The sequence below is a fragment of the Panthera pardus genome, unplaced genomic scaffold (assembly GCF_024362965.1).
Source record: "Panthera pardus isolate Hobbes unplaced genomic scaffold, ASM2436296v1 HiC_scaffold_8, whole genome shotgun sequence".
NCBI lineage: Eukaryota > Metazoa > Chordata > Mammalia > Carnivora > Felidae > Panthera > Panthera pardus.
Window position 1 is genome coordinate 82,039,652 of NW_026527013.1, and position 23,113 is coordinate 82,062,764.

The 23,113-nt window shown below is 37.5% G+C and overlaps 2 protein-coding genes across 5 annotated transcripts in view; one reads left to right on the forward strand and one right to left on the reverse strand.

Moving 5' to 3' along the window:
* Positions 1–4,724: 4,724 nt before the first annotated feature.
* On the reverse strand, positions 4,725–8,818 carry TMEM60 (transmembrane protein 60). The gene is made up of 2 exons (XM_019451290.2): positions 8,505–8,818; positions 4,725–5,421 (listed from the first exon to the last, which is right to left on the reverse strand). Exon 2 carries the CDS (start codon positions 5,369–5,371, stop codon positions 4,970–4,972), a length of 402 nt encoding a protein of 133 aa, XP_019306835.1. The 5' UTR covers positions 5,372–5,421; positions 8,505–8,818; the 3' UTR covers positions 4,725–4,969.
* A 210-nt stretch (positions 8,819–9,028) lies between these two features.
* Positions 9,029–23,113, forward strand: part of PHTF2 (putative homeodomain transcription factor 2) — a 126,746-nt gene continuing 112,661 nt past the window's right edge. For 2 of the 4 annotated variants that reach the window (XM_053897926.1, XM_053897928.1), the window contains exon 1: positions 9,030–9,233. The gene's annotated coding sequence lies outside the window, so the exon portion shown is untranslated. Of the gene's footprint in view, positions 9,234–23,113 lie in introns of all 4 variants that reach the window. The other 2 variants (XM_053897927.1, XM_053897929.1) reach the window with 2 other exon arrangements.

Here is a 23,113-nt window from a genome sequence, read left to right on the forward strand (position 1 = left end):
ATGTAACTCCAGAATTGCAATAGAAAGAAAAGTGAGGAAAATTAGATCAGCAGGCACTATAAAGAGACCAAGTTTCTATTTTGTACTATGGTCTTACAAATAAAGTGTAAGAAGCGACCTGTTAAATATCTGGGCCCATTGAGCAATGTGGAGGAAGTAAATATTGTAAAGATCATTAAACCTGTAAAATCCAACTTTTTTCCTTCAACCAGACATACATTCATTACAAATTAAGGATAGATTTTAACTAGACCTAAAATGATTAAAATTGCAAATAATCATATAAGAAGCAGTCTGAAGCAGATTTTTAACTGTTGCTAAGTTTTGCTTGGCAAGATAAAGTCTCCCTATTGATACTGTAAATATTCAAAAATTGAAAATTTTGAAGGTGATAACATGCACTAGTGTTTTTAGTCTATATCCTTCTGTTGCAGGAGTGGGGCAAGGACAAAAAGGTGGCACGTTTTCACAGACCCTCTGTGAACCCACTTCACTAGTATGATACTATGCTGAGGGCATTTGAGCAGTACAGCTATCAAGGGGGAATAATACACTTGTATAATGTTGAGAAATTTCTTAGTTTGTATTTTTCATATGTAAAATGGCAGAGTGGGGAGAAATACCTTTTCTGTTAATTTGTGGTGAGAATTAAATGACAACATGCCAAATGTTTACGTAGCACATTGATTTATATATTGTAGACACTACAAGTGTTAGCTTCTGATCCTGGAATTAACATAGTAAAAAGAATAGAAGAGCTATGTTCTGGGTCAGCCTAATCATTTCACGCCTTTCTCACTAATGATCTCTTCTCTGTATACCGCTCTCTAATTTTGGGCAAATGATAGGTATCTGGGAAGAGGAAAAAGTTTATCAAGGGATCAAGGTGAGGTTGTGGCAGAGGTTAGGGAGATACAAAACAAACTTCTTCCTAGTTCACTATTTTGCCCAGAGCCAGAAATTCAAAATCATGTCTTGTCACAGACTGCTTTTTCTGTCTTGTCACAGACTGCCTTTTCCTGATTAGAAATTTGTGTTTGTGGTATCTACATGATAGTGGTAGTAAATTTACTTTGAGGTATAAGATTACCAGTATGATTATAGTATGGTAACTTGAACATAGGGCAAGCAAAATGAGAGTAAAACATTAAAGTGTAAAGTAGATCCCTCTCATAAAAGCTTTTAACCCAGGGTTACCTTACCTAGCAGTTGATAACTGGTATGCATCTTCCACTGATAACTTTCTATTTTTTTTCAATAGCAAACCTATTTGTGGAAATAGCATTTGGAGTTAGACGTCTCCATTTATCAATGACCATGGTCTGATTTACATTTCATTCATCTGTGCTTTAGTTTTTCTGTCATTGTAATGAGGTGGTTTTTTTCTTGGTTCTAACACTGTAATTCCTGTGTACCTTCACTATCTATGTCACGAATTATAGGAACACCAACAATACTTTGAGATCGACTGACATTTACTGTGCAAACGTGACCAATCAAGATGAGAGGAAACTCCTTTTGTAGTTTGTGGCTTCTTAATATAATACTAAAAGCACTCTGATTGTCTTCAGGAAGGGAGAAATGACTATTCTTTTCTTGATGACACAGGTGTATAGTAACATGCCTGCCCCATATGAAAATGGTTCTATGGTTTCCTCTTCTTTTTTGACCATTACTTCTGTTAACTAATCGACATCAGTTTCTCTTACTTGCTGCACTGTGAAAAAGCAGAATGGAAAACAGCCTAATTCATAAGGTTAATAACTTTTAAAATTACAGTAAACTTTAGCGCACGGACGGATCTCTACTTCTCAAAGCTTTGCACAACTATTTTTCTTGGTGCGTGAAAGCCCTCCATTGGTGGGCTCATGTTTCATGTGGTAAGTTGATTGTACCACCATACCCATCCTCTGTGTTAATGAAATATTGCTGAATTAAGTTGTGCATTCTTTCATATTTTCTACTTTTTCTATTTCCAAGTCTTATAAAAAGTTATTTTGTTCACAAGTTGCTTTTACTCAGAATTTTTGATAAATCTTTCACCCCAAATCAGATTAAAGTTACTTCTTGTCCATGCTGACCTGGAAAATACTGACTTCACGAAGAAACTTCATGTTGCATACTTTCATGTTTAAGTTTCTTTCTTAAGGCAGAGTGTGTTCTTTTTATAAACACCATTAGTAAACAACTTTATATTATAAAGGTAATAGCCTATAATTAAAAAGAAATGGGAAGGTATTTTTCTTCATATTATTTATTATTCCATTAGTTTTGCTTTTTCTGTGAGCATAGTTTCTATCCTATCTTTAATTAATATTTTAAATGTATCCCAACCACTGAGGCTGTGATACTGTGATTTATAAGAAATACATATTTGATCTTCATCCTTATTCCAGGCACAGGAATTTTAACACCCTTGGAACTTAAATGTTAAGTGTAATAAGGTGTCTGTTGAACTAAATGAGGTGACTTTTGGAAAACTCCTAGGTAACCTAAGAATAGGGGCTGGTTGCCAGGGGAAACAACCGTGTGATTAAAGGGTTGGAACTTCCAGTCCCCCTGTCCTTATACTCCAGGGGAGAGGAACTGGAGATTGACTTCTGTCACCATTGGCCATTGATTTTCTTAATATGCTATGTAATCAAGCCTCCATAAAATCCCCAAAGGACAGGGTTCAGAGAGCTTCTGGGGTGGTGAACACAAGGAGATGGGGGAAGAGTGGTGTGCCCAGAGAGCATGGAAATTCCTTGCCCCTTCCCCATACCTTGCCTTACCATTTCATCTCGCTGTTCCTCAGTTACATCCTTTTATAATAAACTGGTAATCTAATAAGTAAAATGTTTCTTTGAGTTGTGAGCTGCTGTAGCAAAATTATCGAGAGAGTCATGTGAACATCCAATCCAATGCTGGTAGGTCAGAAGCACAGGAAACAACCTGGATTTGTAATTGGTATCTGAAGTTTGAGAGAAGGAGGCATCTGCTGGAATTGGACCCTTAGCCTGTGAGATGAGATACTATTTCCAAGTAGTGTCAGAACTGAATTAATTCCTTGGTGGTATGGAGATAAAGCACATCTGAATTGGTGCCAGAATCAAGGAGGCATACATCAATAACTTACTATGCTGCTTCAAGTTGTTCGTTTATGGTGTCATTATACCAAGTTAAGAAAGTTCTACTTTCTGGGAACCTTTCAGATACAATTACTTGATCCTCATGGGTCAACAGGTTGGTTATTACATGGCCTTTTAGATATATTTCTTACCTAGTTTCTCATCCTCTGAGACTTGTCCCATATTTTTCTTTTAGAAAATCTCATACAGAGATTTGCTTGTTTCATGGCCTAGCTTAGGGGTCTGTTTTTTGAATGGCTGTGAGGCAAGAATGGATAGTTTTGAGTAAGTGGAACAAAAGTCAAAAGAATAATAACTTTGTGATATGTGGAAATTTTACAAAATTTAAATTTCATTGTCCATAAAGTTTTATTGGAACATAGCCATGGTTTATGGCTGCTTGCTTGCCACAGAGCTGATTTGAATTGTTGAGACAGACCCACATAGCCCACAAAGCTTAAAATATTTACTATATAGCCCTTTAGAGAAAAATTTTGCTGACTCCTGACCTAGCTAATTGTTTGCATGTGGTGCTGTCCTTTTCCTTTTCCCTGTGAGAGATTATACTGAGAGATAATACATGCACAAATACAGCTTTTGCCGAATTTCAAAATCCTATCTGGTTTCTCAAAGAGATGAAAACTTTTTTCTCCTTTGAATCTATCATTATAGAGACCAAATGGTTTGGATCTCTCAGTTGAATTAGAAATATCTGATCAATTCTGGAACATTATGTTCCCCATATTAACTATCCCTCTCCATCCTATTTTTTGATGCTCAAAATAGAATATATACCAATTATAAGACAGCAAAATGCTTGTAATTGATAATTTTTATTTAGCTTAGCTCTGTAGTTTCATAAGCTACATTAATTTGTGGTGTTATAACTTAAACTGTCATCTGCTTTACAAAGGAGAACTAGACCAAAATGCTATATTCAAAGCAATCCTCTCAAGTATTAGCAGCCAGGAATCACTTTGTGTGTTAGATATTTTTTAAGACAAATAAAATACTACTTTAGGTTCTTTCTGAAGCTAAAAATGAAGGCTGTATAGGGCGAGAACAATCACCTGCTTTAGGGTTATAATACACTTAAGACTGTTGGGAATTCTTCTAAGTAATGTCACCTAGGCTTCACTGGAATGGGTTAAGTGCCTTGGTAGGATGATCTATAAATTCTCAAGCCAGGATATTCTAAGAGTGAAAGGGGCACTAAATTCCTGAGACTGAGGACAGCAGGCATAAATGAGGCCTGTCCTGATTTAACCAGGATAAAAGGCCCCTCTAAATTTAAAAAGAGGCAAGCCTCTGCTCTAATATGCCACCTCTAATTCATGGATCATAAACAGGAGAGAGAGTTAAAGCAGTTAGCCTAGATAAAAATCTCTCAAACTCTGATTCTGAATGTAAACATGAAAGTGGCACACCTAAGTATTTCATTAACTAGGTTTCTTTGTTCATAATTACAAGCACAAATGACCATTTACATTGGTCATAATGGGGCCATGATATATTAAACTCCTACCCAAATAATGTAGATTAAAGACTGTGTTTACTTACTTTAAGAATTGACCACATACTTATAACAGATTATTCAAGAGTCAAGTATAAAAATAAGGTCAAAAACAAACTTTATTTATATAGGGATAATAAGGATATTAGTAACTCAAATACTGAATAATTAAGCTTTGGATTGACTAGAAGTCCATGATTCACAAAGACTATTTTATGGAAGCAGTATAAAACTACATTTGGTTATTTTTCTCAGTTCTCTGGTATTTCTTCAAGCTTGCAAAGATTCAGAACACTTTAATGACAGCTTGTTGAACAGCAATAAAATGAGATGATGTCCTTAGAAGTCAGTCTCTCACAAAAAAGACGTTATATCCAAGTTCTATCAAAGCCCCAGCCAGTAAGGCCCATAAAGGAATGAAGACATAGGACAGATTCATTGTAGTAAACTGTTCCAGTTTAGCACAGAGTGCAAGGCAGAAGGCTAATTTAAGTAACATTGCAATGAGGTACCAGGCTTTTTTTTTAATATTGTGTGATCCATGTCGAGGGTCAAAACCAGACTTACATCGCCCAGCCATTTTCACAATCAGCATGACAAGAAGGATAGTATCAAATATCCAGACTGGAATAAATATGAGGAACCAGTTCCAAGGTGCCTTCTCATCCAGTTTCAACACCAACATGATCAAGAAGAGTAATGTGAAAAGCCAGGTGAGTAGTACTCTCTGAGCCAAGGACATTCTCATTTAAACAGTTTAAAGAGGCTGTTGCAGAGTCGAAAAAAGGGAAATATACCCTAAGAGAAGGAAAAAAAGTCAAGATTGTTTTGATACCAGAAAAAAAATCACTTCCATTCCTGGTGAACAAAGCTGGTTCTTCCCCCACTCACAGATTTCCTAATTTTGAAAAATCCTATTCTGCCTTTCAAAACCTGTAAAATTTTGTAGCCATCTTTGACAACATTATATCCATCATTCCTTAAAGCCTATGACAAAATACAATAAAATTTTTAGTATATCAACTGGGCATAAGCTCTATACAAAAGTCTCAAGAATAGTCTGTTCCTTTTCATTTGCAGTCACTCAATTCCAAGTACTCATGACTTTATTCCTGCATCTCAGGGATATTCTTAACCTCTTTTTTATACATTTGTACATCTATAAATTTTCATTTAATTTGGAGATGTACTAAGAAAAAGCTTTCAAAATCAAAGTAGTGAAAAAGGAGGAAGTGGTATCAGGCTAAGGGAGGAGAGTTTTAATAAAGAGGGAATGATAAAAATTAAGATATTAAGTAGAATTACTTAAGTAAAGAGGTCATTGGGCTAAAATAATACAGAACACATTGATAATACTGGGTTTTCACATAGTTTAGTCTCTGGGTCTTATATTTTTAAATTAAACTTTCTCATTGCAATTCTTAATAAATAGCTATTAGTCTGAATTTTTCTTTTTAATACTAATTATATATTGTTTGGTTTGTGGTATAGATCATGATTTTTTATCATTTGCTATCCAATAATCAAGACCACTTAAACTTTTGACATTTTGTTACCAATAGATGCCAAATTATTCAATAATTTAGTCCCTTCTTTCCTTTCTTAGAGTAAGCTCTATGCCCGTTGTGGGGCTTGAACTCAGGACTCGGACAGGCAACCTGAAGCTATTTCTTATACTTCTATTTTGTCTTACTGGTCTATATTTGTTTTGCACTAGTACTATATGACTATGATTGGATATGTTCCAGGATATATGCTCTAATATCTGGGAAGCTTAGTACCTACTCATGGGATTTCTTTTCCAGAATATTTCGCCCTTTCATTTTTTCACTACTAAAATCACTAATTCTTTAAAAATTGGAATTTTGATTGGGATTCATTAATCTATAATATGGTATAAGCATTTAGTCTTCACATACAAGTTTACAGTATGTTCTATACTTAAATTGTGACCATTTGGAGAAAGAGTAAGTAGAATGGAAATCAGAAGCCAGATTGCATGCAGTTGGGTAAGCAGTTAACAGAAGATAACGAAATGCAAATAGCTGACAACATTTTATTCTTTTGAAACATTTGGAGAAAAAAGATGAAAGATAAGACAAATAATGAGCCTGAGAAAGGGTTAAGAAGAAATTTTTCAGTAAAGGAATAATCTATGATTATAAGCTGAGGGAAATAAGCTACAGAGGAGTGATTGAGAGAGGATACTTGGTGGAAAGAGGAAAGGATCAGAAGGTGGTGGGGTAGATAGCAAAAGCATGAGAGCTAGGAGTAAAAATGCAGAAGATAAGAAAAATGCAGGAAAATAAGATAAATAAAAAATGCCCTAAACTAGCATGTTTAATTAATTATATTTTAGAACTTTGATATTCTTTGCTACATCTCTACTACTTTAAACAATGGGTGGCTATCATAGGGCAAGAACATATATCTGTTTTATTACAATAATGACTTAATGGATCTCCAAACACCCCTCTTCCCCTTATACCCATCTTTTGGCACTCATTTACTTAGCTGGCAGATGCTTCATACTGCAGTATGAAAAGCAGATGCTTTTACTCCGAGGAAGGCATTTTCTCTAGGTCTCATTTCCTGACCAGAGGCTGCCATAGTGGGATATGGGCTGAATTTGGAAGAGGTGTGAAGGGTGTGTACTGATTATTAACTACAAATGGATTTCATGCTGTAAAGGAAGTTTTTCTCAATCCTGATTCCCAGTCTATCTGAACATTTTTGTGAACCTTTAAAAAGTTTACAATACACTTGCTTAAACACACTTTTCCACTAGCCATTGGATGAGTCAGGGTTCATATTTTTGCATGTTAAGACTGAGTAAGCACCTGGTCAAAGGGTAGCTGCACTCAACACAGGCACGTTAGGATTGGAGGTGGAAAAATACAGCACAGTCTTAAGGCTTCCAGTTTTATAATGTGGGATGCAACAAAAGCTCTGTATGCACTTATACTAAAATGCCCTCAACTGAGAAGCGCTATGTCGATATTTAAATGATGCTTTAAGAATTCTGGATGCTGAGCTACAACGTTAATTTTACTTTATTCGTAAATCTTCACTAATTGAAGCAATCGTTGTTTCCTACTACTACTCTTCTTTCTCCTCAAGGGAGGGGGTTGCCTTCTCCAAAACAAAAATTTGCTCTACTGAAGTCCCATTTTAGGTGGTTACTTCTGGTACTAGGAAGATAATTATTAGTTCATATGCTTCCTCATTCATTGTCAAAACGTTCTGCATCGCCCCAAAATGGAAATCGAAAGGGCTCTGCCCACAGTTCCAGCGTCTATCAGTTTTGTGTGCAGGCATTGATTTGCCCACGGTGCTTCCCACACCACCCCCGTTTCCTTCTCTCGCTACCGCCAATCCTCTTCCAAATGAACTCGCCTCATCCCAAAAGACAGTTCTGCTTATGAGCCCACAACACAGAATTCCTCTAAATAACGAGTAGCTTTTGAAAGGCCCCTGCTGCAACAGCCTTGGAAAACTTAACCTTCCTTAAGAGGAACAGCGTTTTGCTTACAACTTACATGGTTTTCGGGCCTACTTGTTCCTATAACTTCAGGATGTTCCTAAACTCTCCTCGCCCTTAGTCTTCAAACACTGACGGTCCGCCCTATCCGGACTGTTCCCATTCTGCGCTTTGGGCGGCCCCGTACATTTTGAGAGTTGAACGAGGTTTCCTGCACAAGATCCAAAACGCACGCAGAAGCCTGGTGCCAAGCAGGTGTCAGTCCTTTTGGCTGGGAGTGGGATGGGGTGGGAGGTAGAGACAAACCCCCCGAGGCTTCGGGAAGCCAGCACCGGGGCACCGGCAGGGCAAAGGCACCTCGGGAGACTGCTGGCCCGGCCCACTGGAGCCCGGGACTCACCTGGCAGCGCCGCTGGCCGGAGAGCGGAATGGGGCGCGAAGATCAGAAAACTCGCCAGTTTGGATCCTTGGCCTTTTCCACGCTTTCTCCTCCATTAAATCCAGAACCCGTCACATGATAATCAAGAAAAAGATCTCAGTTCCGCCTCCCCAAACCACCGCGGCGGAGGCTCTATGTTCTACCTCAGGGCCACGCCCACATCCGGGGCAGGTTCTCACCACCCCTGGGACTACCCTCTCTACCTATAGGTAGAGAGGATGCCAATCTAAGTTCAGAGGCCTTTTTTCCTGTGGTAATTGGACCATTTGGCCGCCAGTGCGAACCAACCGATCTTTTCTTACGTTCCGGTTTGTCAAAAAGGCGGCTATAAGAGAAGCCACTAGGCCCGCCTCTCTACCGCTACGGGCTAGGAGGGAAGTCAGTCTAAGCACAGCCTGGAGTGTCCGTAGTCCCATTGGGCCCACAAGTGCCAATCAGACCAGCCAGCTCTCGGCTTCGCCCCCGAGGGCGCCCCGCCCCTTCTCTCCCCCTCCGCGCCAGCGCGCGGAGACTGCAGGCTCCGGCGCAAAATCCTGCGGGAGAGGGGGTGGGGCGACAGCTCTGGAGGCAGCGCTCCCGCCGGCAGCCTCGTTGTGACTCCTCCGGCTCCCGCAGCGGCGGCGGCGCTCGCTTCGGAGTCTCCCGCGCGCACCCCAGCCGCCTCCTAGCGGCGCGGCGCCCGCTCCTACGGTAAGAGCCGGCATCACCTCTGTGCTTGGGCGGGCCGTGTGGAGGTCGTTGGGTTCTGACAGAATCCTGGGGATGGAGCAGGACGAAAGAGGAAAGCGGCGGGCAGGATGGAGGTGGGGGCTCCGGGCCAACGCATCGCCCTCTGCCGCTGGTGACTTCCCCGGCAGCCGCTGGCACCTGCGCGCCGGGGTCAGCCGCGGTCCCCTCCCATCATTTGACCGGTGGCAGAGGCTCAGCTTCCCTCCTCTCGAGCCCGTGCAGTCCTCGAGCCTCGATGGTGAAGGGCCAAAGCCCAGCGCCGCCTCCCGCCCCTCCGCCCCCTCTCGCGGCCCCTTTCCTTCGCTTCCTTCCCCTGGCGCTGTGTTGGGGGCGCGTCGGGTCCTGGAGGGCGTGTAGGGGCATCGGCATCGGGTGGCCGAGCCTGGGCTGGCGGGAGAGGTCAGCTAGCGGCCGGAGGAGCGGGCTCGGGCGGAGAGGGCGACTGTGCGCGCGCTGGACGCAGGTTGGAGGGAGGGTCGCTGCCCTGCACCCACTGAGCAGGCAACAGTTTAGTTTTCTGATTCCAGCACTGACTACGGAGCGGGTGCTGAAACCTCTCAGGGGCCTTAAGGGCTGTTTCCCCTCTGGAAACAATACTGCGGTCCACCAGCTTGCTTTACCTTTTCTTATTTTTATCTAATGTTGACAGCCAGTATTTTGGTATTCCTTCGTGTCATGACTTTTAAACTCAACACCTTCCTTGTGTAACTTTGGAGATCATTCTGTCACAGATCCATCACTATTTTTAGCCTGACCAAAGGAAAAAAAAAAAAGGAACTGCTTTATATCATCATATACTGACTAGGGGAGTGCAGAATATGGACAGTTTATTAATGTCAGCATTTACATACCAAGTAATTTTTAAATTCGTGAATGTATTAAACATTTTTTAATTTACACTCGCTGTCTTTGTTTATGGTATATCCTGCTTACTTTGAGGTTATTTTGTTGTGTGCTTTGATTTTATAGTTTTTGGTTAGCTTTAGCCAACTAGCCATTTTAAGATTTTTCTTTTCTCCAAGACTTTCGGTATAGACATGGTGTTTGCTCTTGTTTTTAGAGATCATGTATTTTTTAAAAATTTGTTTCCTCCCAAACTGGATTTTTTTCATAACGTTTTTAAAGTTGTAAGGGGGAATTCTGAGAATTTGGAAACTATGCACTTTAGCCTAAAGAACTGTAAATTATCACAACAATTTGAAATTCTAGCTTCTTGGAGTAAACATTGCTAAGTTGAAGAGAGGGAAATGGGTGTCCCCTGTCAGTTGTAGTGGCTCAGTCTCCAGATACCAGAGGAAAGGAATCTAGAGGTCTGAGGAGAATGAGCCATGCCTGAGTCCAGACACAAGGTAGTTCCAGGAAAAATTCTTGGTGGGGAAATAGCTTGCCTCCCACACAGGTTAGTTGTGTGCATGCATGGGATAGTATTAAGTTAGATGTTAGGTAGGAAATGTCTTTTCTAATTTTTACCACTTTCTGATAGGGCATGAAAATGTAATAAGAGGAAAAAGTATAATGTACAATGGAGGTCTGGCATAGTCAAACCTCCCAGAATAAACTTTTTTTGAGTCCAAACTGGCACTGGACAGTTGGCCCTAAAAATGGAGTAGGTGGCCTGAGCAATTTTTTATTTTTTAATTTAATTTTGTTATTTTAAAATTGTTATTTATTTACTTAATTGTTTATTTTAAATAAGCTCTAGACCCAGTGTGGGGCTTGAATTCACAACCATGAGATCAAGAGGCACATGCTGTATTGACTGAGCCAGCCAGACATCATGGCCTGGCAATTTTTAAACCACCAACCTTTTTACTAGCCCATTTGATACAAAGTTGCAAGGAATTTGTAATGAAAAAGGCTTCACTAAACTAAGCCAAAGAAAATTTAGAGTGGCATGTAGAAAAATTGAGGATAGAAAAATAGTCGGATTGCTTACATACTATCTCATTTAATCTTTATAATGCTATAAGGTATGTATGGGATTATTGTTCTGTGTTATAGATGAGTTAACCATAACTTAGGTTAATTCATTTGTTCAAGATTTCTCAGCTAATAAGTTGGTGGAGTTGGAATTCAAATCTGTGCAATCATTACAAAGCCTACATTCCAAGCCAATAAGTTTCACCACCACGGGGGCTTATTAGAGACCTGATACAAGGAGACTAATCAGTGGAAAATAATGCTCCAGAATCATAAACTGAATAAGAATATTGTAGGTGTTCAGTAACACTTTGAGTCATTGTATAGTACGGACTGTTGAGTGTTGCTGGGGATATAAGGATGGAGTCATCTTCCCTGGCCATAGTGGGGGAGAGAAATATTTAAACAGGTAATGATAATAAAATACAACATGTACTATAAGAAGAGTGATATAAATCTGTGATTTAATGGAAGAGAAATCAGTTGAAGTTTAGACATACCACCATTTTAATTCCTATTTGGCTTTATGACCTTTAACATGATGGCAAACCTTTTTGAGCTTCAGCTTCTTTATCTGTTAAGTGGAGAGAATATTACTTCAAAGGGGAATATTAAGTATTAAACAGAATATATAAAGTACTGACACATTGGTAAGCACTGAATAAAGAAGACGGAATAATTTTCAGAGAGAGTAGAGAAGGGGTTGGAGGTTTAGCAGGGAGCTATCTCTGGAGCCTTAAAGGGTGAGTAGTAGTTTTCATTATTGGGGAAGGAGGGCATTCTACACAGACAGAACAGGAGGCAGGGTCCTGGAACAGGAATGTGGATTGTTGAAGGAATGGCAAGTAATTGTAGCTTTGTATAAAAAGTATTTGCGAAGGCCAAATTTAAATGATAATTGTATATAAATGTGGCTGGGCAAGGTGAGTACTACCCAATTTTGGTGGTTGGAAATTGCATACTTAGATATTTAAGTTGTTGGAAATTATTTGTGCATTGTTGTATTTTTATTTAATATTTACCTTTTAATACTTATTTTCCCCACTGTCAGTTAAAACTTCATTTCCAAACATGTCCAGCTAAGCGCTTTCATTATTTCATTGTGATATTTCACTCTAAACTGTAAAGGAAGACTTAACACCACTAGAGGCATTTGCACTTAATTTGTGGGATGTATTTTGGGAGTATTTAAAAAAGAAGAATCTTAAAGTGACTGTTGCCTTCCCTTAACCCCTTTATCTAGTATGTAGCCACATAGAGCCAATATTGCAAACTACCCTTTGCATATGTTGACTGCTTTTTCTGAATCCAAATTTGAGACATGGGAGTGGGACAGAACGTTTCAAATTGGGACTGTTCTTAAAAACCTGAGAAAAAGTCCCATGTGTGTATCTTCCCTTCAGGTTAGCACAGAACCATAAATGTTCCCATTGGATTGATAAATGTAGATCACTTCGTGACCAGAATTATTTGACAAAATTGAAGATATTAAATGACATTTAGGAAAGCTGCATTTTTATTCCAACGTGTTAGCCTCATACAGATTGCCAAAAATGACACAAAATACAGAGATCAGATTTCAGATGAGAAAAACCAACTGCTTCCTAGAACAGGTAGGTTTAGAGCACAAGGAAAGAGTGCTGGACTTCATTCTGAGTAGTGAACAGGAACTGGGCAGGAAATGGCTGTGGCTGCACCACTACCTGATAATAATCATAACATGATTGAATCTGACATTTAATGAGAGGAAGTAAAGGGGGGAAAAAGTGCACTGTATGCAGCTTTCCAGTTTCAGAAACAGTAGGGGAAAGGAGCTGTTAAAAGTATTTCAACAGAAGTTTTGAAGATATGTCGTGGGCACTCCTCTATATTTACATGAATGAAAGCACCTTAGTAAAACATTCAGTAAAACATCTGTTACAGATAGCAGAAAACGTTTTGCTAAGTTATGCGGCACAAGTTTTGATGCTCTATAGACCTAGGTTCAAGTCTCAGTTCTTCAGTCTGTCAGTTATGTGACCTTGGGCTCATTATGAAATCTTTTTAAGGTTCAGGTTTATTTAATCATAAAATGGAGATATTTATTCTGAAAATTATGTTTGCTAATGTATGTAAAGCACTTGACACATTGCCTGGCTTATAAGACATGTTAAAAAAATGGTTGTTGCCGTTAAAGTTAAGTTAAACAGTTGTGTTTTTATTTTAAAAATACAATTCTCAAATAGAGTATGGGAAAGTCAGAAAATGGCAAACAGATAAAACCTTAAAGGGAGGCAGTAGGATGTCATACAGGCAACAGGCAAAGTTGAATAAAAAAATTGAGTTATTGCAGCCACATAGAAAACAAAGGAAAAGATGGGGAGAGGGTTTCATATTCTGAAGTGTTTTTTTTTGAAGATAGTATGTCAGACTCATTAAACCAGATAGAGTAAATAAATAAGGTTTTGCTATTCTAAATGACAATAAAAAGGTCACTGAAATTGGGTCTCTTGTACTGTGAATTTAGTATGTACAGAAAGGGACTTTCTTTTCTCAGACTCCTTAACCACTTTCTTATCTCTAAAATTCTTTTAACAGATAGAAGCCATTAATTTTACAGTTATAGAGAAGGCTTTAATTGCAGGGACTCCTAGGAGAGCAAATTAACTACATGTATTTCCTAAGTGTTGGTTCCATATATCCCATTGCCTGCTATATATCTTTTGGACACTGAATGTCTAAGTATATCGTATGTTGAAAAATAAACATATCTTGTTCCCAAATCTGTTTCTCCTCTATATTCCCTGTCGTAATGAATGGTTTTTCTAGTGTTTAAGCCAAGAATCACGGAGTATCCTTACTCTTTCTTCACTCTCCATACCTTTCATGTCCAGTCAGTCATTCTATCTGATCTTTCCTTTTATTAGCTGTCTTTTAATCATGCCCGGTCCGAATACTCACTCCTCATTGCCACTGATTTATTTCAGACCTACATTGTTTCTTGCCCAGATTATTGTTACTAGTTTTCTTGGTTTTAAATTAGCCTCATATTAATTAGTTCATATGTTGAAAAATAAACATATATTCTTGTTCCCAAATCTGTCTCTCTATATTCCCTATCCTAATGAGTGGTTTTTCAGTGTTTAAGCCGAGAATCATGGAGTATCCTTACTCTTTACTCTCCATACCTTTCATGTCCAGTCAGTCATTATATCTGATCTTTCTTTCTACTAGCTATCCATCTTTTCATCATGCCCTGTCTGAACACTCACGCCTCATTGCCATGGATTTATTTCAGACCTTCGTCGTTTCTTTCCCAGATTGTTATTAGTTTTCTTGGTTTTGATGTAGCCTCATATTAATCAGTTCTTCCCACAGCTTCCTTCCAGAATGATTTTGCTGAATAATAACATAAACATATTAAAATATATCCTTAGTGCCAGCACAAGATGATAATTAATAAATACTAGATCCCTCCATGTATCTTAAACTTAATACTAAATGACTTACATACCTGTGTCTAGAGTTTTCTTTGTGGGAAAGATTTTAATAATTAATTTCAATAGAGAGCTATTTAGTTTATTTATTTGTTTGTTTTTGAATGAGCAATAATAGTTTGAATCTTTCAAAGAGTTCGTCTACTTAATCTAAGTTGTTAAATTGGCATAAAATTGTCCATAATATTCTCTTACTATCTTTTAATGTTTTAAGATCTGCAACTATGTCCCCTCTCTCATTCCTGACCGTTAATTTGTGTATTTTTTTCATTGTTTCCTTTTCACTTTGGCTAGAGGCTTCTGTTTTATTGATATTCAGAGCAGCTTTTGCTTTTATTTATTGATTTTCTGTTCTCAATTTCATTGATTTTTTTTTTAAGTTTTTCATTTATTTATTTATTTTGGGAAAGAGGGAGAGAGGCGAAGAGAGAGAGAGACAATCATAAACAGGCTTCACACTGTCAGCACAGAGCCTGATGAAGGGCTTGATCTCACAAATTGTGAGATTAGGACCTGAGCCAAAATTAAGGGTGGGGTGCTTAACCAACTGAGCCACTCAGGTGTCCTTGATTTGTATTCTTTATTATATTCTTTTTGCCATTTCATTTCCATTTTATTTGCTCTTGGTATGCTTGAATTTTAAAAATAAAATCTTAGCTCATTAATTTATTGTCTTATGATATAAATGTTTAATGTTGTAAAATTTGTCTCTAAATAGTGTTTGGCCGCATCCCATGAATTTTGATAGGTTGTATTTTCATTTTTATTCAGTTCAGAAATCTTGCTGATTTTATTTGTGATTTCTTCTTTGACCCCATTGGTTATAAATGAGTATGTACATAAGTTTCCAAATATTGGGGGATTTTTCAGATATTGATGTCTGATTTAATTTTACTGTGGTCAAAGAACATACATTATAAGATTTGAATCATTTTACTGATTTTTATTTGTTTAAAGTTTGTTTTGAGAGAGAAAGCATGTGTATGTGTGCATGGAAGTGGAAGAGGGGCAGACAGAGAGGGAGAGAGAGAATCCCAAGCAGGCTCCATGCTATATCAGCAAAGAGCCCCATGCAGGCAAGATTTCACGAACCAGGAGATTAGGATCTGAGCCAAAATCAAGAGTCAGACACTTAACCAACCTAGCCACCCAGGCGCCCCAAGATTTGAATCATTTTAAATTTATTGAGACTGTTTTATTGCCCAAAATATGGCCCATATTGGTAAATGATTCATGTGCACTTGAAAAGACAGTTGGGTGGAGTGGGCTATAAATGTCAGATCAAGTTGATTGATAGAATTTCTCAAGTCTTTTCTAATTGTGGACTTGCCAATTTCTGCTTGTACTTCCATCAGTTTGGCTTCATATATTTTGAAGTTCTGTTATGAGATGCATGCATGTTTAGGGTTGTTGTGATTTCTTGACAAATTGGATCCCTTTATCATTGTGAAATGGCTCTCTATTTCTGGTAATATGTTTTGCTCTGAAATCTACTTTGTCAGTATTGATTTTCCAGCTTTCTTTTTTCTCCCAGCTTTCTTTTGATTGGTATTAGCATGGTGGCTCTTTTTCCATCCTTTTATTTTTATCTATTGATGTGTTTATATTTGTAGTAGATTTCTGGTAGATAGCATATAGTTCAGTCTTTTTTTTTTTTTTTTTTTTTACCCAATTTCCTAATCTTTGCTTTTTAATTTAGACCATTTATATTTAATATGATTATTGATATTGTTGGGTTTAAATCTGCTGTCTTGCTGCTTGTGTTTTATTGCCCCATCTGTGTTTTGGTTTTTCTCTTTGCCTTCTTTTGTAGTACTTGAGTATTTTTTATGACTCTCCTTTATCTCTTTTTTTGGCTTGTTTATTATCTGTAGCTTTTTTGCTGTATTTTTGTTTTGGGGGTTTTGTTTGTAGTATGCATATATATCTTTACCTTATTACAGACTCTTTTTGGATAAAATACTACTTCACATATTATATAAGAACTTTATAATACTATGCTTCCATTTCTCCCTCTCATTCTTGTGTTGTCATACATTGTAGTTCTACATATGTTTAAATTGCACAATATATTTTTAGTTTTTTAGCTTTAAATGGTCAATTCTCTTTTAAGGATTTAAAAATAGTTTTTTGGAAAAAGGTTCTTATATCTACCCACATCTGTCCCATTTTCAAGGCTCTTCATTCCTTTCAAATTCCTTTTCCATCTGGTATCATTTTCCTTCTGCCTGAATGACTTCCTTTAGCATGTACTGTAAGCTGAACTGCTGATGAATTCTTTCCGCTTTCATATGTCTGAAAAATCTTTTTTTTTTTTTTTTGTACTTCAGTTTTCAAATATATTTTTGCTGGGTATAGAATTCTAGATTGACAGTTTCTTTGTTTCAGGACTTTAATGATAGGACTTTAATGATGCTCCACTGTCTTCTCATTTGCATTTTTCTGACCTGAAATCTACTGTTCCCCCTATTTCTTTATACTAAAAGTGTCTTTTTTCTCTGGCTACCTTTTTTTTTTTTTTTTAAGTTTATTCATTTATTTTGAGAGAGAGAGAGAGAGAGCACAAGTTGGGTAGGGGCAGATAGAGACACAGAGAGAGAGAATCCCAAGCAGCCAATGTGCTGTTAGCACAGAGCCCAGTGGGGGACTCAATCTCACAAACCGTGAGATCATGACTTGAGCTGAAATCGAGTCAGATGCGCAACCAACTGAGCCACCCAGGTGTCCCCTCTGGCTACTTTTAAAATGATGTCTTTAGTTTGTGGGTTTATCATTTTAATCAAATTTAGAAAAGTTGTGGCCATTATTTTTTCAAATAGTTTTTCTCTCTTCCCTTCACTCTCTCCTCCCATTCTGGTATTCCATTTAATATTGTCCCACAGCTAACTGATACTGTTTTGTTTTGTTTTGTTTTGTTTTGTTTTTAGTTCTTTTTTTGCCTTCTTGTCTCAATTTGGATACTGTCAATTATTATGTTTTCAAAATTACTAACCTTTCTTCTGCCGATTTCTAATCTGCTGTTAATCTTATCCATTGTATGTTTCTTATTAGATAGTGTATTTTTTATATCTAGAAGTTTGATTTGAATCATGTTTATAACTTCCATGTCTCTCCTTAACAGTGCTCATGCATTCGTCTTCTACTTTTTTGAATAAATGGAGTTTATAGTAGATGGATTTTTTTTAGGTCGTGGTTAAAAATACATAACATAAAATTTACCATCTTAATCATTTCGCCATTTTTACTTAACCAGTTCAAGAGTGTTAACTATATTAACGTTGTGAAACAACTCTCTGGAACTTTTTGATCTTACAAATCTAAAACTCTATACCCATTAAACAACTCTTCTTCTCTCCTTCCCCCGACCCAGGTAACTACCCTTCTACTTTCTGTCTCTATGAATTTGGCTATGCTAGATACCTTATATGAATGAAATTATGCAGTATTTGTCTTTTGTGATTATTTTACTTGGCAAAATGTCCTCAAGATTCATCCATCTGTAGTTTATAACAGGATTTCCTTTAAGGCTGAATAATATCGTAATGTATGTATTTACCATATTTTCTTTATCCAGTGATCCCTAGATTTGGGGATCTTTACTTATACCTCTTGATTATTGTGTATTAGTGCTGCTCTGAACATGGGTATGCAAATATGTCTTCAAAAACTAAGCTTTCACTCTTTTTGAATATATACCCAGAAGTGGGATTGCTGGATCATATGGTAATTCTACTTCTGAGTTTTTGAGGAGCCTCCATACTGCTTTCCATAGCGATCGCACCTTTCTACCATTTCACTAACAGTACACAGGGCTCCCAATTTTTCTACATCATTGCTAACACTTGTTATTTTCTGTTTTATTGATAGTAGTCATCCTGATGGTTGTGAGGTGATATGTCATGGTTTTGATTTGTATTTCCCTAATGATTAGTGATGTTGATTAGCTTTTCATATGCTTCTTGGCCATTTGTACATTATCTTTGGAGAAATGTCCATTTGAGTCCTTTGCCCGTTTTTTAATTGAGTTATTTGGTTTTTTGTTGTTAAGGAGTTGTTCTTTATATATTCTGGTTATTAACCCCTTATCAGATATATAACTTGCAAATATCTTCTCCCATTCTATAGGTTTTTTTCTCTGTTGATTGTATCCTTTGATGCACAACAGTTTTTCAAGTTTGATATAGTCCCACATACTTGTTTTTGCTTTTGTTGTCTGTGCTTTTGGTGTCATAGCTAAAAAATCATTGTCAAGTCCAAAATCATGAAATTTTTCCTCTAAGTTTTCTTCTAGGATTTTTATAGTTTCAGGTCTTAGGTTTAGGTCTTTATCCATTTTGTGTTAATTTCTGTATGTGGTATAAGATAAAGGGCCACCTTCATTCTTTTGCATGTGACTATCCAGTTCTCCCAGCATCAGTTGTTAATGAGTCTGTCTTTTCCCCATTGAGTGATCTTGGCATTCTTGTTAAAGATCATTTGACCATATATGTGACCATACACGTTTATTTCTGGACTCTGTTCTATTCCATTGGTCTTTTTGTATGCATTTATGCCAGAACTACACTGTTTTGAATGTTTTGAAATAAATGGTGAGTCCTTCAACTTTGTTCTTTTTTAAAATTATTTTGGTATTTGGTGTCCTTTGAGATTCCATAGGAATTTCAGGATGGATTTTTCTATTTTTGCAAAAAAAATATCATGGAATTTTGATAGAGATTGCATTTAATCTGTAGATCACTTTGGATAGTGTGGACTTCTTAATAATCCTAAGTCTTCCAATCCATGACATAAGGTTGGTTTGCATTTATTTTTGTCTCATTTAATTTTTTTCAGCAGTGTTTTGTACATAATAGCTGTAATGTCCTTCCTTAACTAATCCTATCACTTTTGTCATTTTTGGGTCCATTTTTAAAACTGGTTTTTCTCCTTATTATGTATTGTATTTTCCTATTTTGTATGCTTGCTAATTTTTGTTTGAATGTTAAACATTGTGAATTTTGTTGTTTGGAAATACCTTTCCTTTGTATTACATTTTTGAGGTTTCTTCTGGGACACAGTTAAGTTACTTAGAAACAGTTTAATCTTCCAAGGCTTGCTTTTTAAGCTTTGTTAGGTGAGACCTGAGCATCCTTTAGTGTAAGGTTAATTTGTTCCTAGTACTGGTATAATCCTCTTCTGAATGCTCTAGCTGTTGCCCCTTGTTACAGGATTTCTTCACTTTGTGAACTCTTATCATTCCTTTCTGAACTTTGGTAATTATTCTGATTGCTTCTGTCTCTGGCTTTCTTACATACATGTGCTGATCAGTATTCAGCCGGAGACTTGTGGGGGGATGTACTGCAGAACTCCAGAGGGGTTTTTTTGCTGCTTTTTCCTCTCTGGTACTTTGTCCTTGGAACTCCAGCTATCTTGGTATCACTGAACTTTCTTTCCTTTTTTAAGTAGGTTCCACGCCCAGTGTGAAGCTCAAACTCATGTCCCTGAGATCAAGAGTCATGTGCCCTACCAACTGAGCCAACCAGGTGCCCAATTGTTTTCTCAATTTGGGGAGTCTCTCTGGCTCTGGTTTTCCCATCTTAGTGCTGCATCCTAGAAACTCTATGGACAGAACACTAGAGAAATTAGAGGGCTTACTTTTGTTTCCTCTTGCAGAGATTGTGCTGCCTGTTGTACAGTATCTGAAAACTTTTTACTCTTTTGTCCATGTTTTTGGTATTTAAGATGGGAAGATTAATGTGGCCCCTGATATTCTCATCATGGTTAGAAATGAAAGTCTCTGTTGGGGCGCCTGGGTGGCTCAATCTGTTAAGCATTCGACTTCGGCTTAGGTCTTGATCTTGTGAGTTTGAGCTCTGTGTCAGGCTCTGTGTTGACAGGCCCAGAGCCTGGAGCCTGCTTCAGATTCTTTGTCTGTCTGTCTGTCTGTCTCTCTCTCTCTCTCTTTCTCTCTGCCCCTTCCCTGCTAGTGTACTCGCTGTCTCTCTCTCTCTCTCTCTCTCAAAGCATAAATAAACATTAGAAAAAAAATTTTTTAAAGAAATGGGAGTCCCTGTATATTTTTATAGTCATAATTTAAATATAAAGTACCACTTTTTAATTGTTTTAATTAAATCCCATGATTTCATAATGTATTAGCTTTGCATAGCCAGAACCAAAGGATACCGTATGTTTTGATTGGATAAATGTATTTATGTTCATGTTCCTCAGCATTCCTATTTCCTTTAAAACAAATGTAGGAATGTATGATGAGTTAAAAGGTGAGCAATTAGTTGCATTTGCTTCTTTTATAAATCCAGTTTTTATGACAAAAATTGTGTGAGTGTGAAACATATGACTAGAATATTACTAGGGTCAATAGTGAGAAGTGTTTATTTCTCTAAGTATAATAATTCAATTTTTATCATCACTGGAAAATATTTGTAACGATGACTAAAAATACTGGTATGATCCAGAGTTATCTTTTATATTTTGAGCAGTCATTATAACTTAACCTTTGAAGTAATAAGTATTAAATGGTGTTAAAAATCTCTGGAGGAAATGGGCTTTAAGATATTAGAAGAGGAGCAGCTGGGTGGCTCAGTCATTAAGCATCTGACTCTTACTTTCAGCTCAGATCGTGATCTCACAGTTTGTGAGTTCTATCCCCACATTGGGCTCTCTGCTGTCAGCATGGAGCCCACTTGGGAACCTCTCACCGCCCCCCGCCCCCACCCCCGCCGGCCCTTCCTTTGTCTCTCTCACTCTCTCAAAAATAAACATTAAAAAAAAAAAGATATTAGAAGAGTATCTAAAAATCTGTCTCCTCATTGATCATAGGCAACTGAAGTGACCTTTTTCTTTTGATGGAGGTGGATTTGTAAATTTGTTAAATTAAAACACAGGGATAGTTTTCTTGTGCTTATCCTATTCTCTACCACTGCAACCACACTAATGAGAAAATAAACTTAATTATAAGAGGAAGGCTTTGGGGTGCATGAGTGGCTCAGTCAGCTGGGCGTCTGACTCCTGATACCGCCTCAGGTCATGGTCTCATGGGTTCATGAGTTAAGAGTCTTGCATCGGACTGTGTGCTGACAGCATGGAGCCTTTTTGGGATTCTCTCTCTCTCTCTCTCTCTCTCTCTGCTCCTCCTCTGCTCATGCTCTCTCTCAAAATGAATAAAAATTAACTTAAAAAAAATAAAAGGAAGCATTATGTGTATTTAGTTGATAGTTTGTGTGTAGAAAATTAACATAAAAAAGGTATTTTAAAACTGAATTAAAGCGGGGCGCCTGGGTGGCGCAGTCGGTTAAGCGTCCGACTTCAGCCAGGTCACGATCTCGCGGTCCGTGAGTTCGAGCCCCGCGTCAGGCTCTGGGCTGATGGCTCGGAGCCTGGAGCCTGTTTCCGATTCTGTGTCTCCCTCTCTCTCTGCCCCTCCCCCGTTCATGCTCTGTCTCTCTCTGTCCCAAAAATAAAAATCAAAAACGTTGGAAAAAAAAAAAAAAAAAAAAAACTGAATTAAAGCTTATTGTAGCTTTTTTCTTTTTTGACATAATTTCAGGTTTGAAGGAAAAGTTGTAAGAACAGTATAAAGAATTTCTGTGTATCCTTAGCCAAAATTAACTGTATATTACAATTTTCCTATATTTGCTTTATCCTTTTTATCTATGTTGATAGATACACGTGTATTACTTTTTCCTGACTTATTAGAATCCTGATACTTCTTTTCTCTATATGCCTCAGTTTTGTTTCCTAAAAACCAGGTGATTCTCCAACATAAGCAAAGTGCAATGATCAAAAATCAGGAAATTAACATGGATACAATACTATTATCTAGCTGCCAGTATTATTCACATTTCACCAATTGTCACAGTAGTATCCACTTAGCAAAAGAAAATCCCGGATCATATGCCGCATTTAGTGTCATGTCTCTTAAGTTTCCTTTAAGCTGGAATATTTCTTAAGCCTATGTTTGTATTTCTTGATATTGACGTTTTTTTTAAGTGTTGAGATGTCATTTTGTTGAATATCCTTCCATTTTAATTTGATTGATTTTTCTCCAAAAATTAGATTCTGGTTCTATAAGGGCAGGAATACCACAGATGTAATGGTGTGTTCTTCATAGTGCATTATATCAAGAAGCAAATGCTGCAATTTCTCCTTTTACTGATGATGATAACTTTGGTTATTTAGTTAAGGTGATACCTGCCAGGTTTCTCCAAGGTAAAGTCACTCTTTGTAGCTAATAAAATACCTGTGGAGAGAACCTTTGTGTAAATATCCTATTACTCACAGATTTGCCCATTAGCTTTAATATTTATTGATGATTCTTGCATGAATCAGCTATTAAGATGGTTACTTAAAAGTTCTCTTTACAGAGATACCTGTCTGGCTCAGTCAGTAGAGCATGCGATTCTTGATCCAGGGTTGTGAGTTCAAGTCTCATGTTGGGTATAGAGCTTA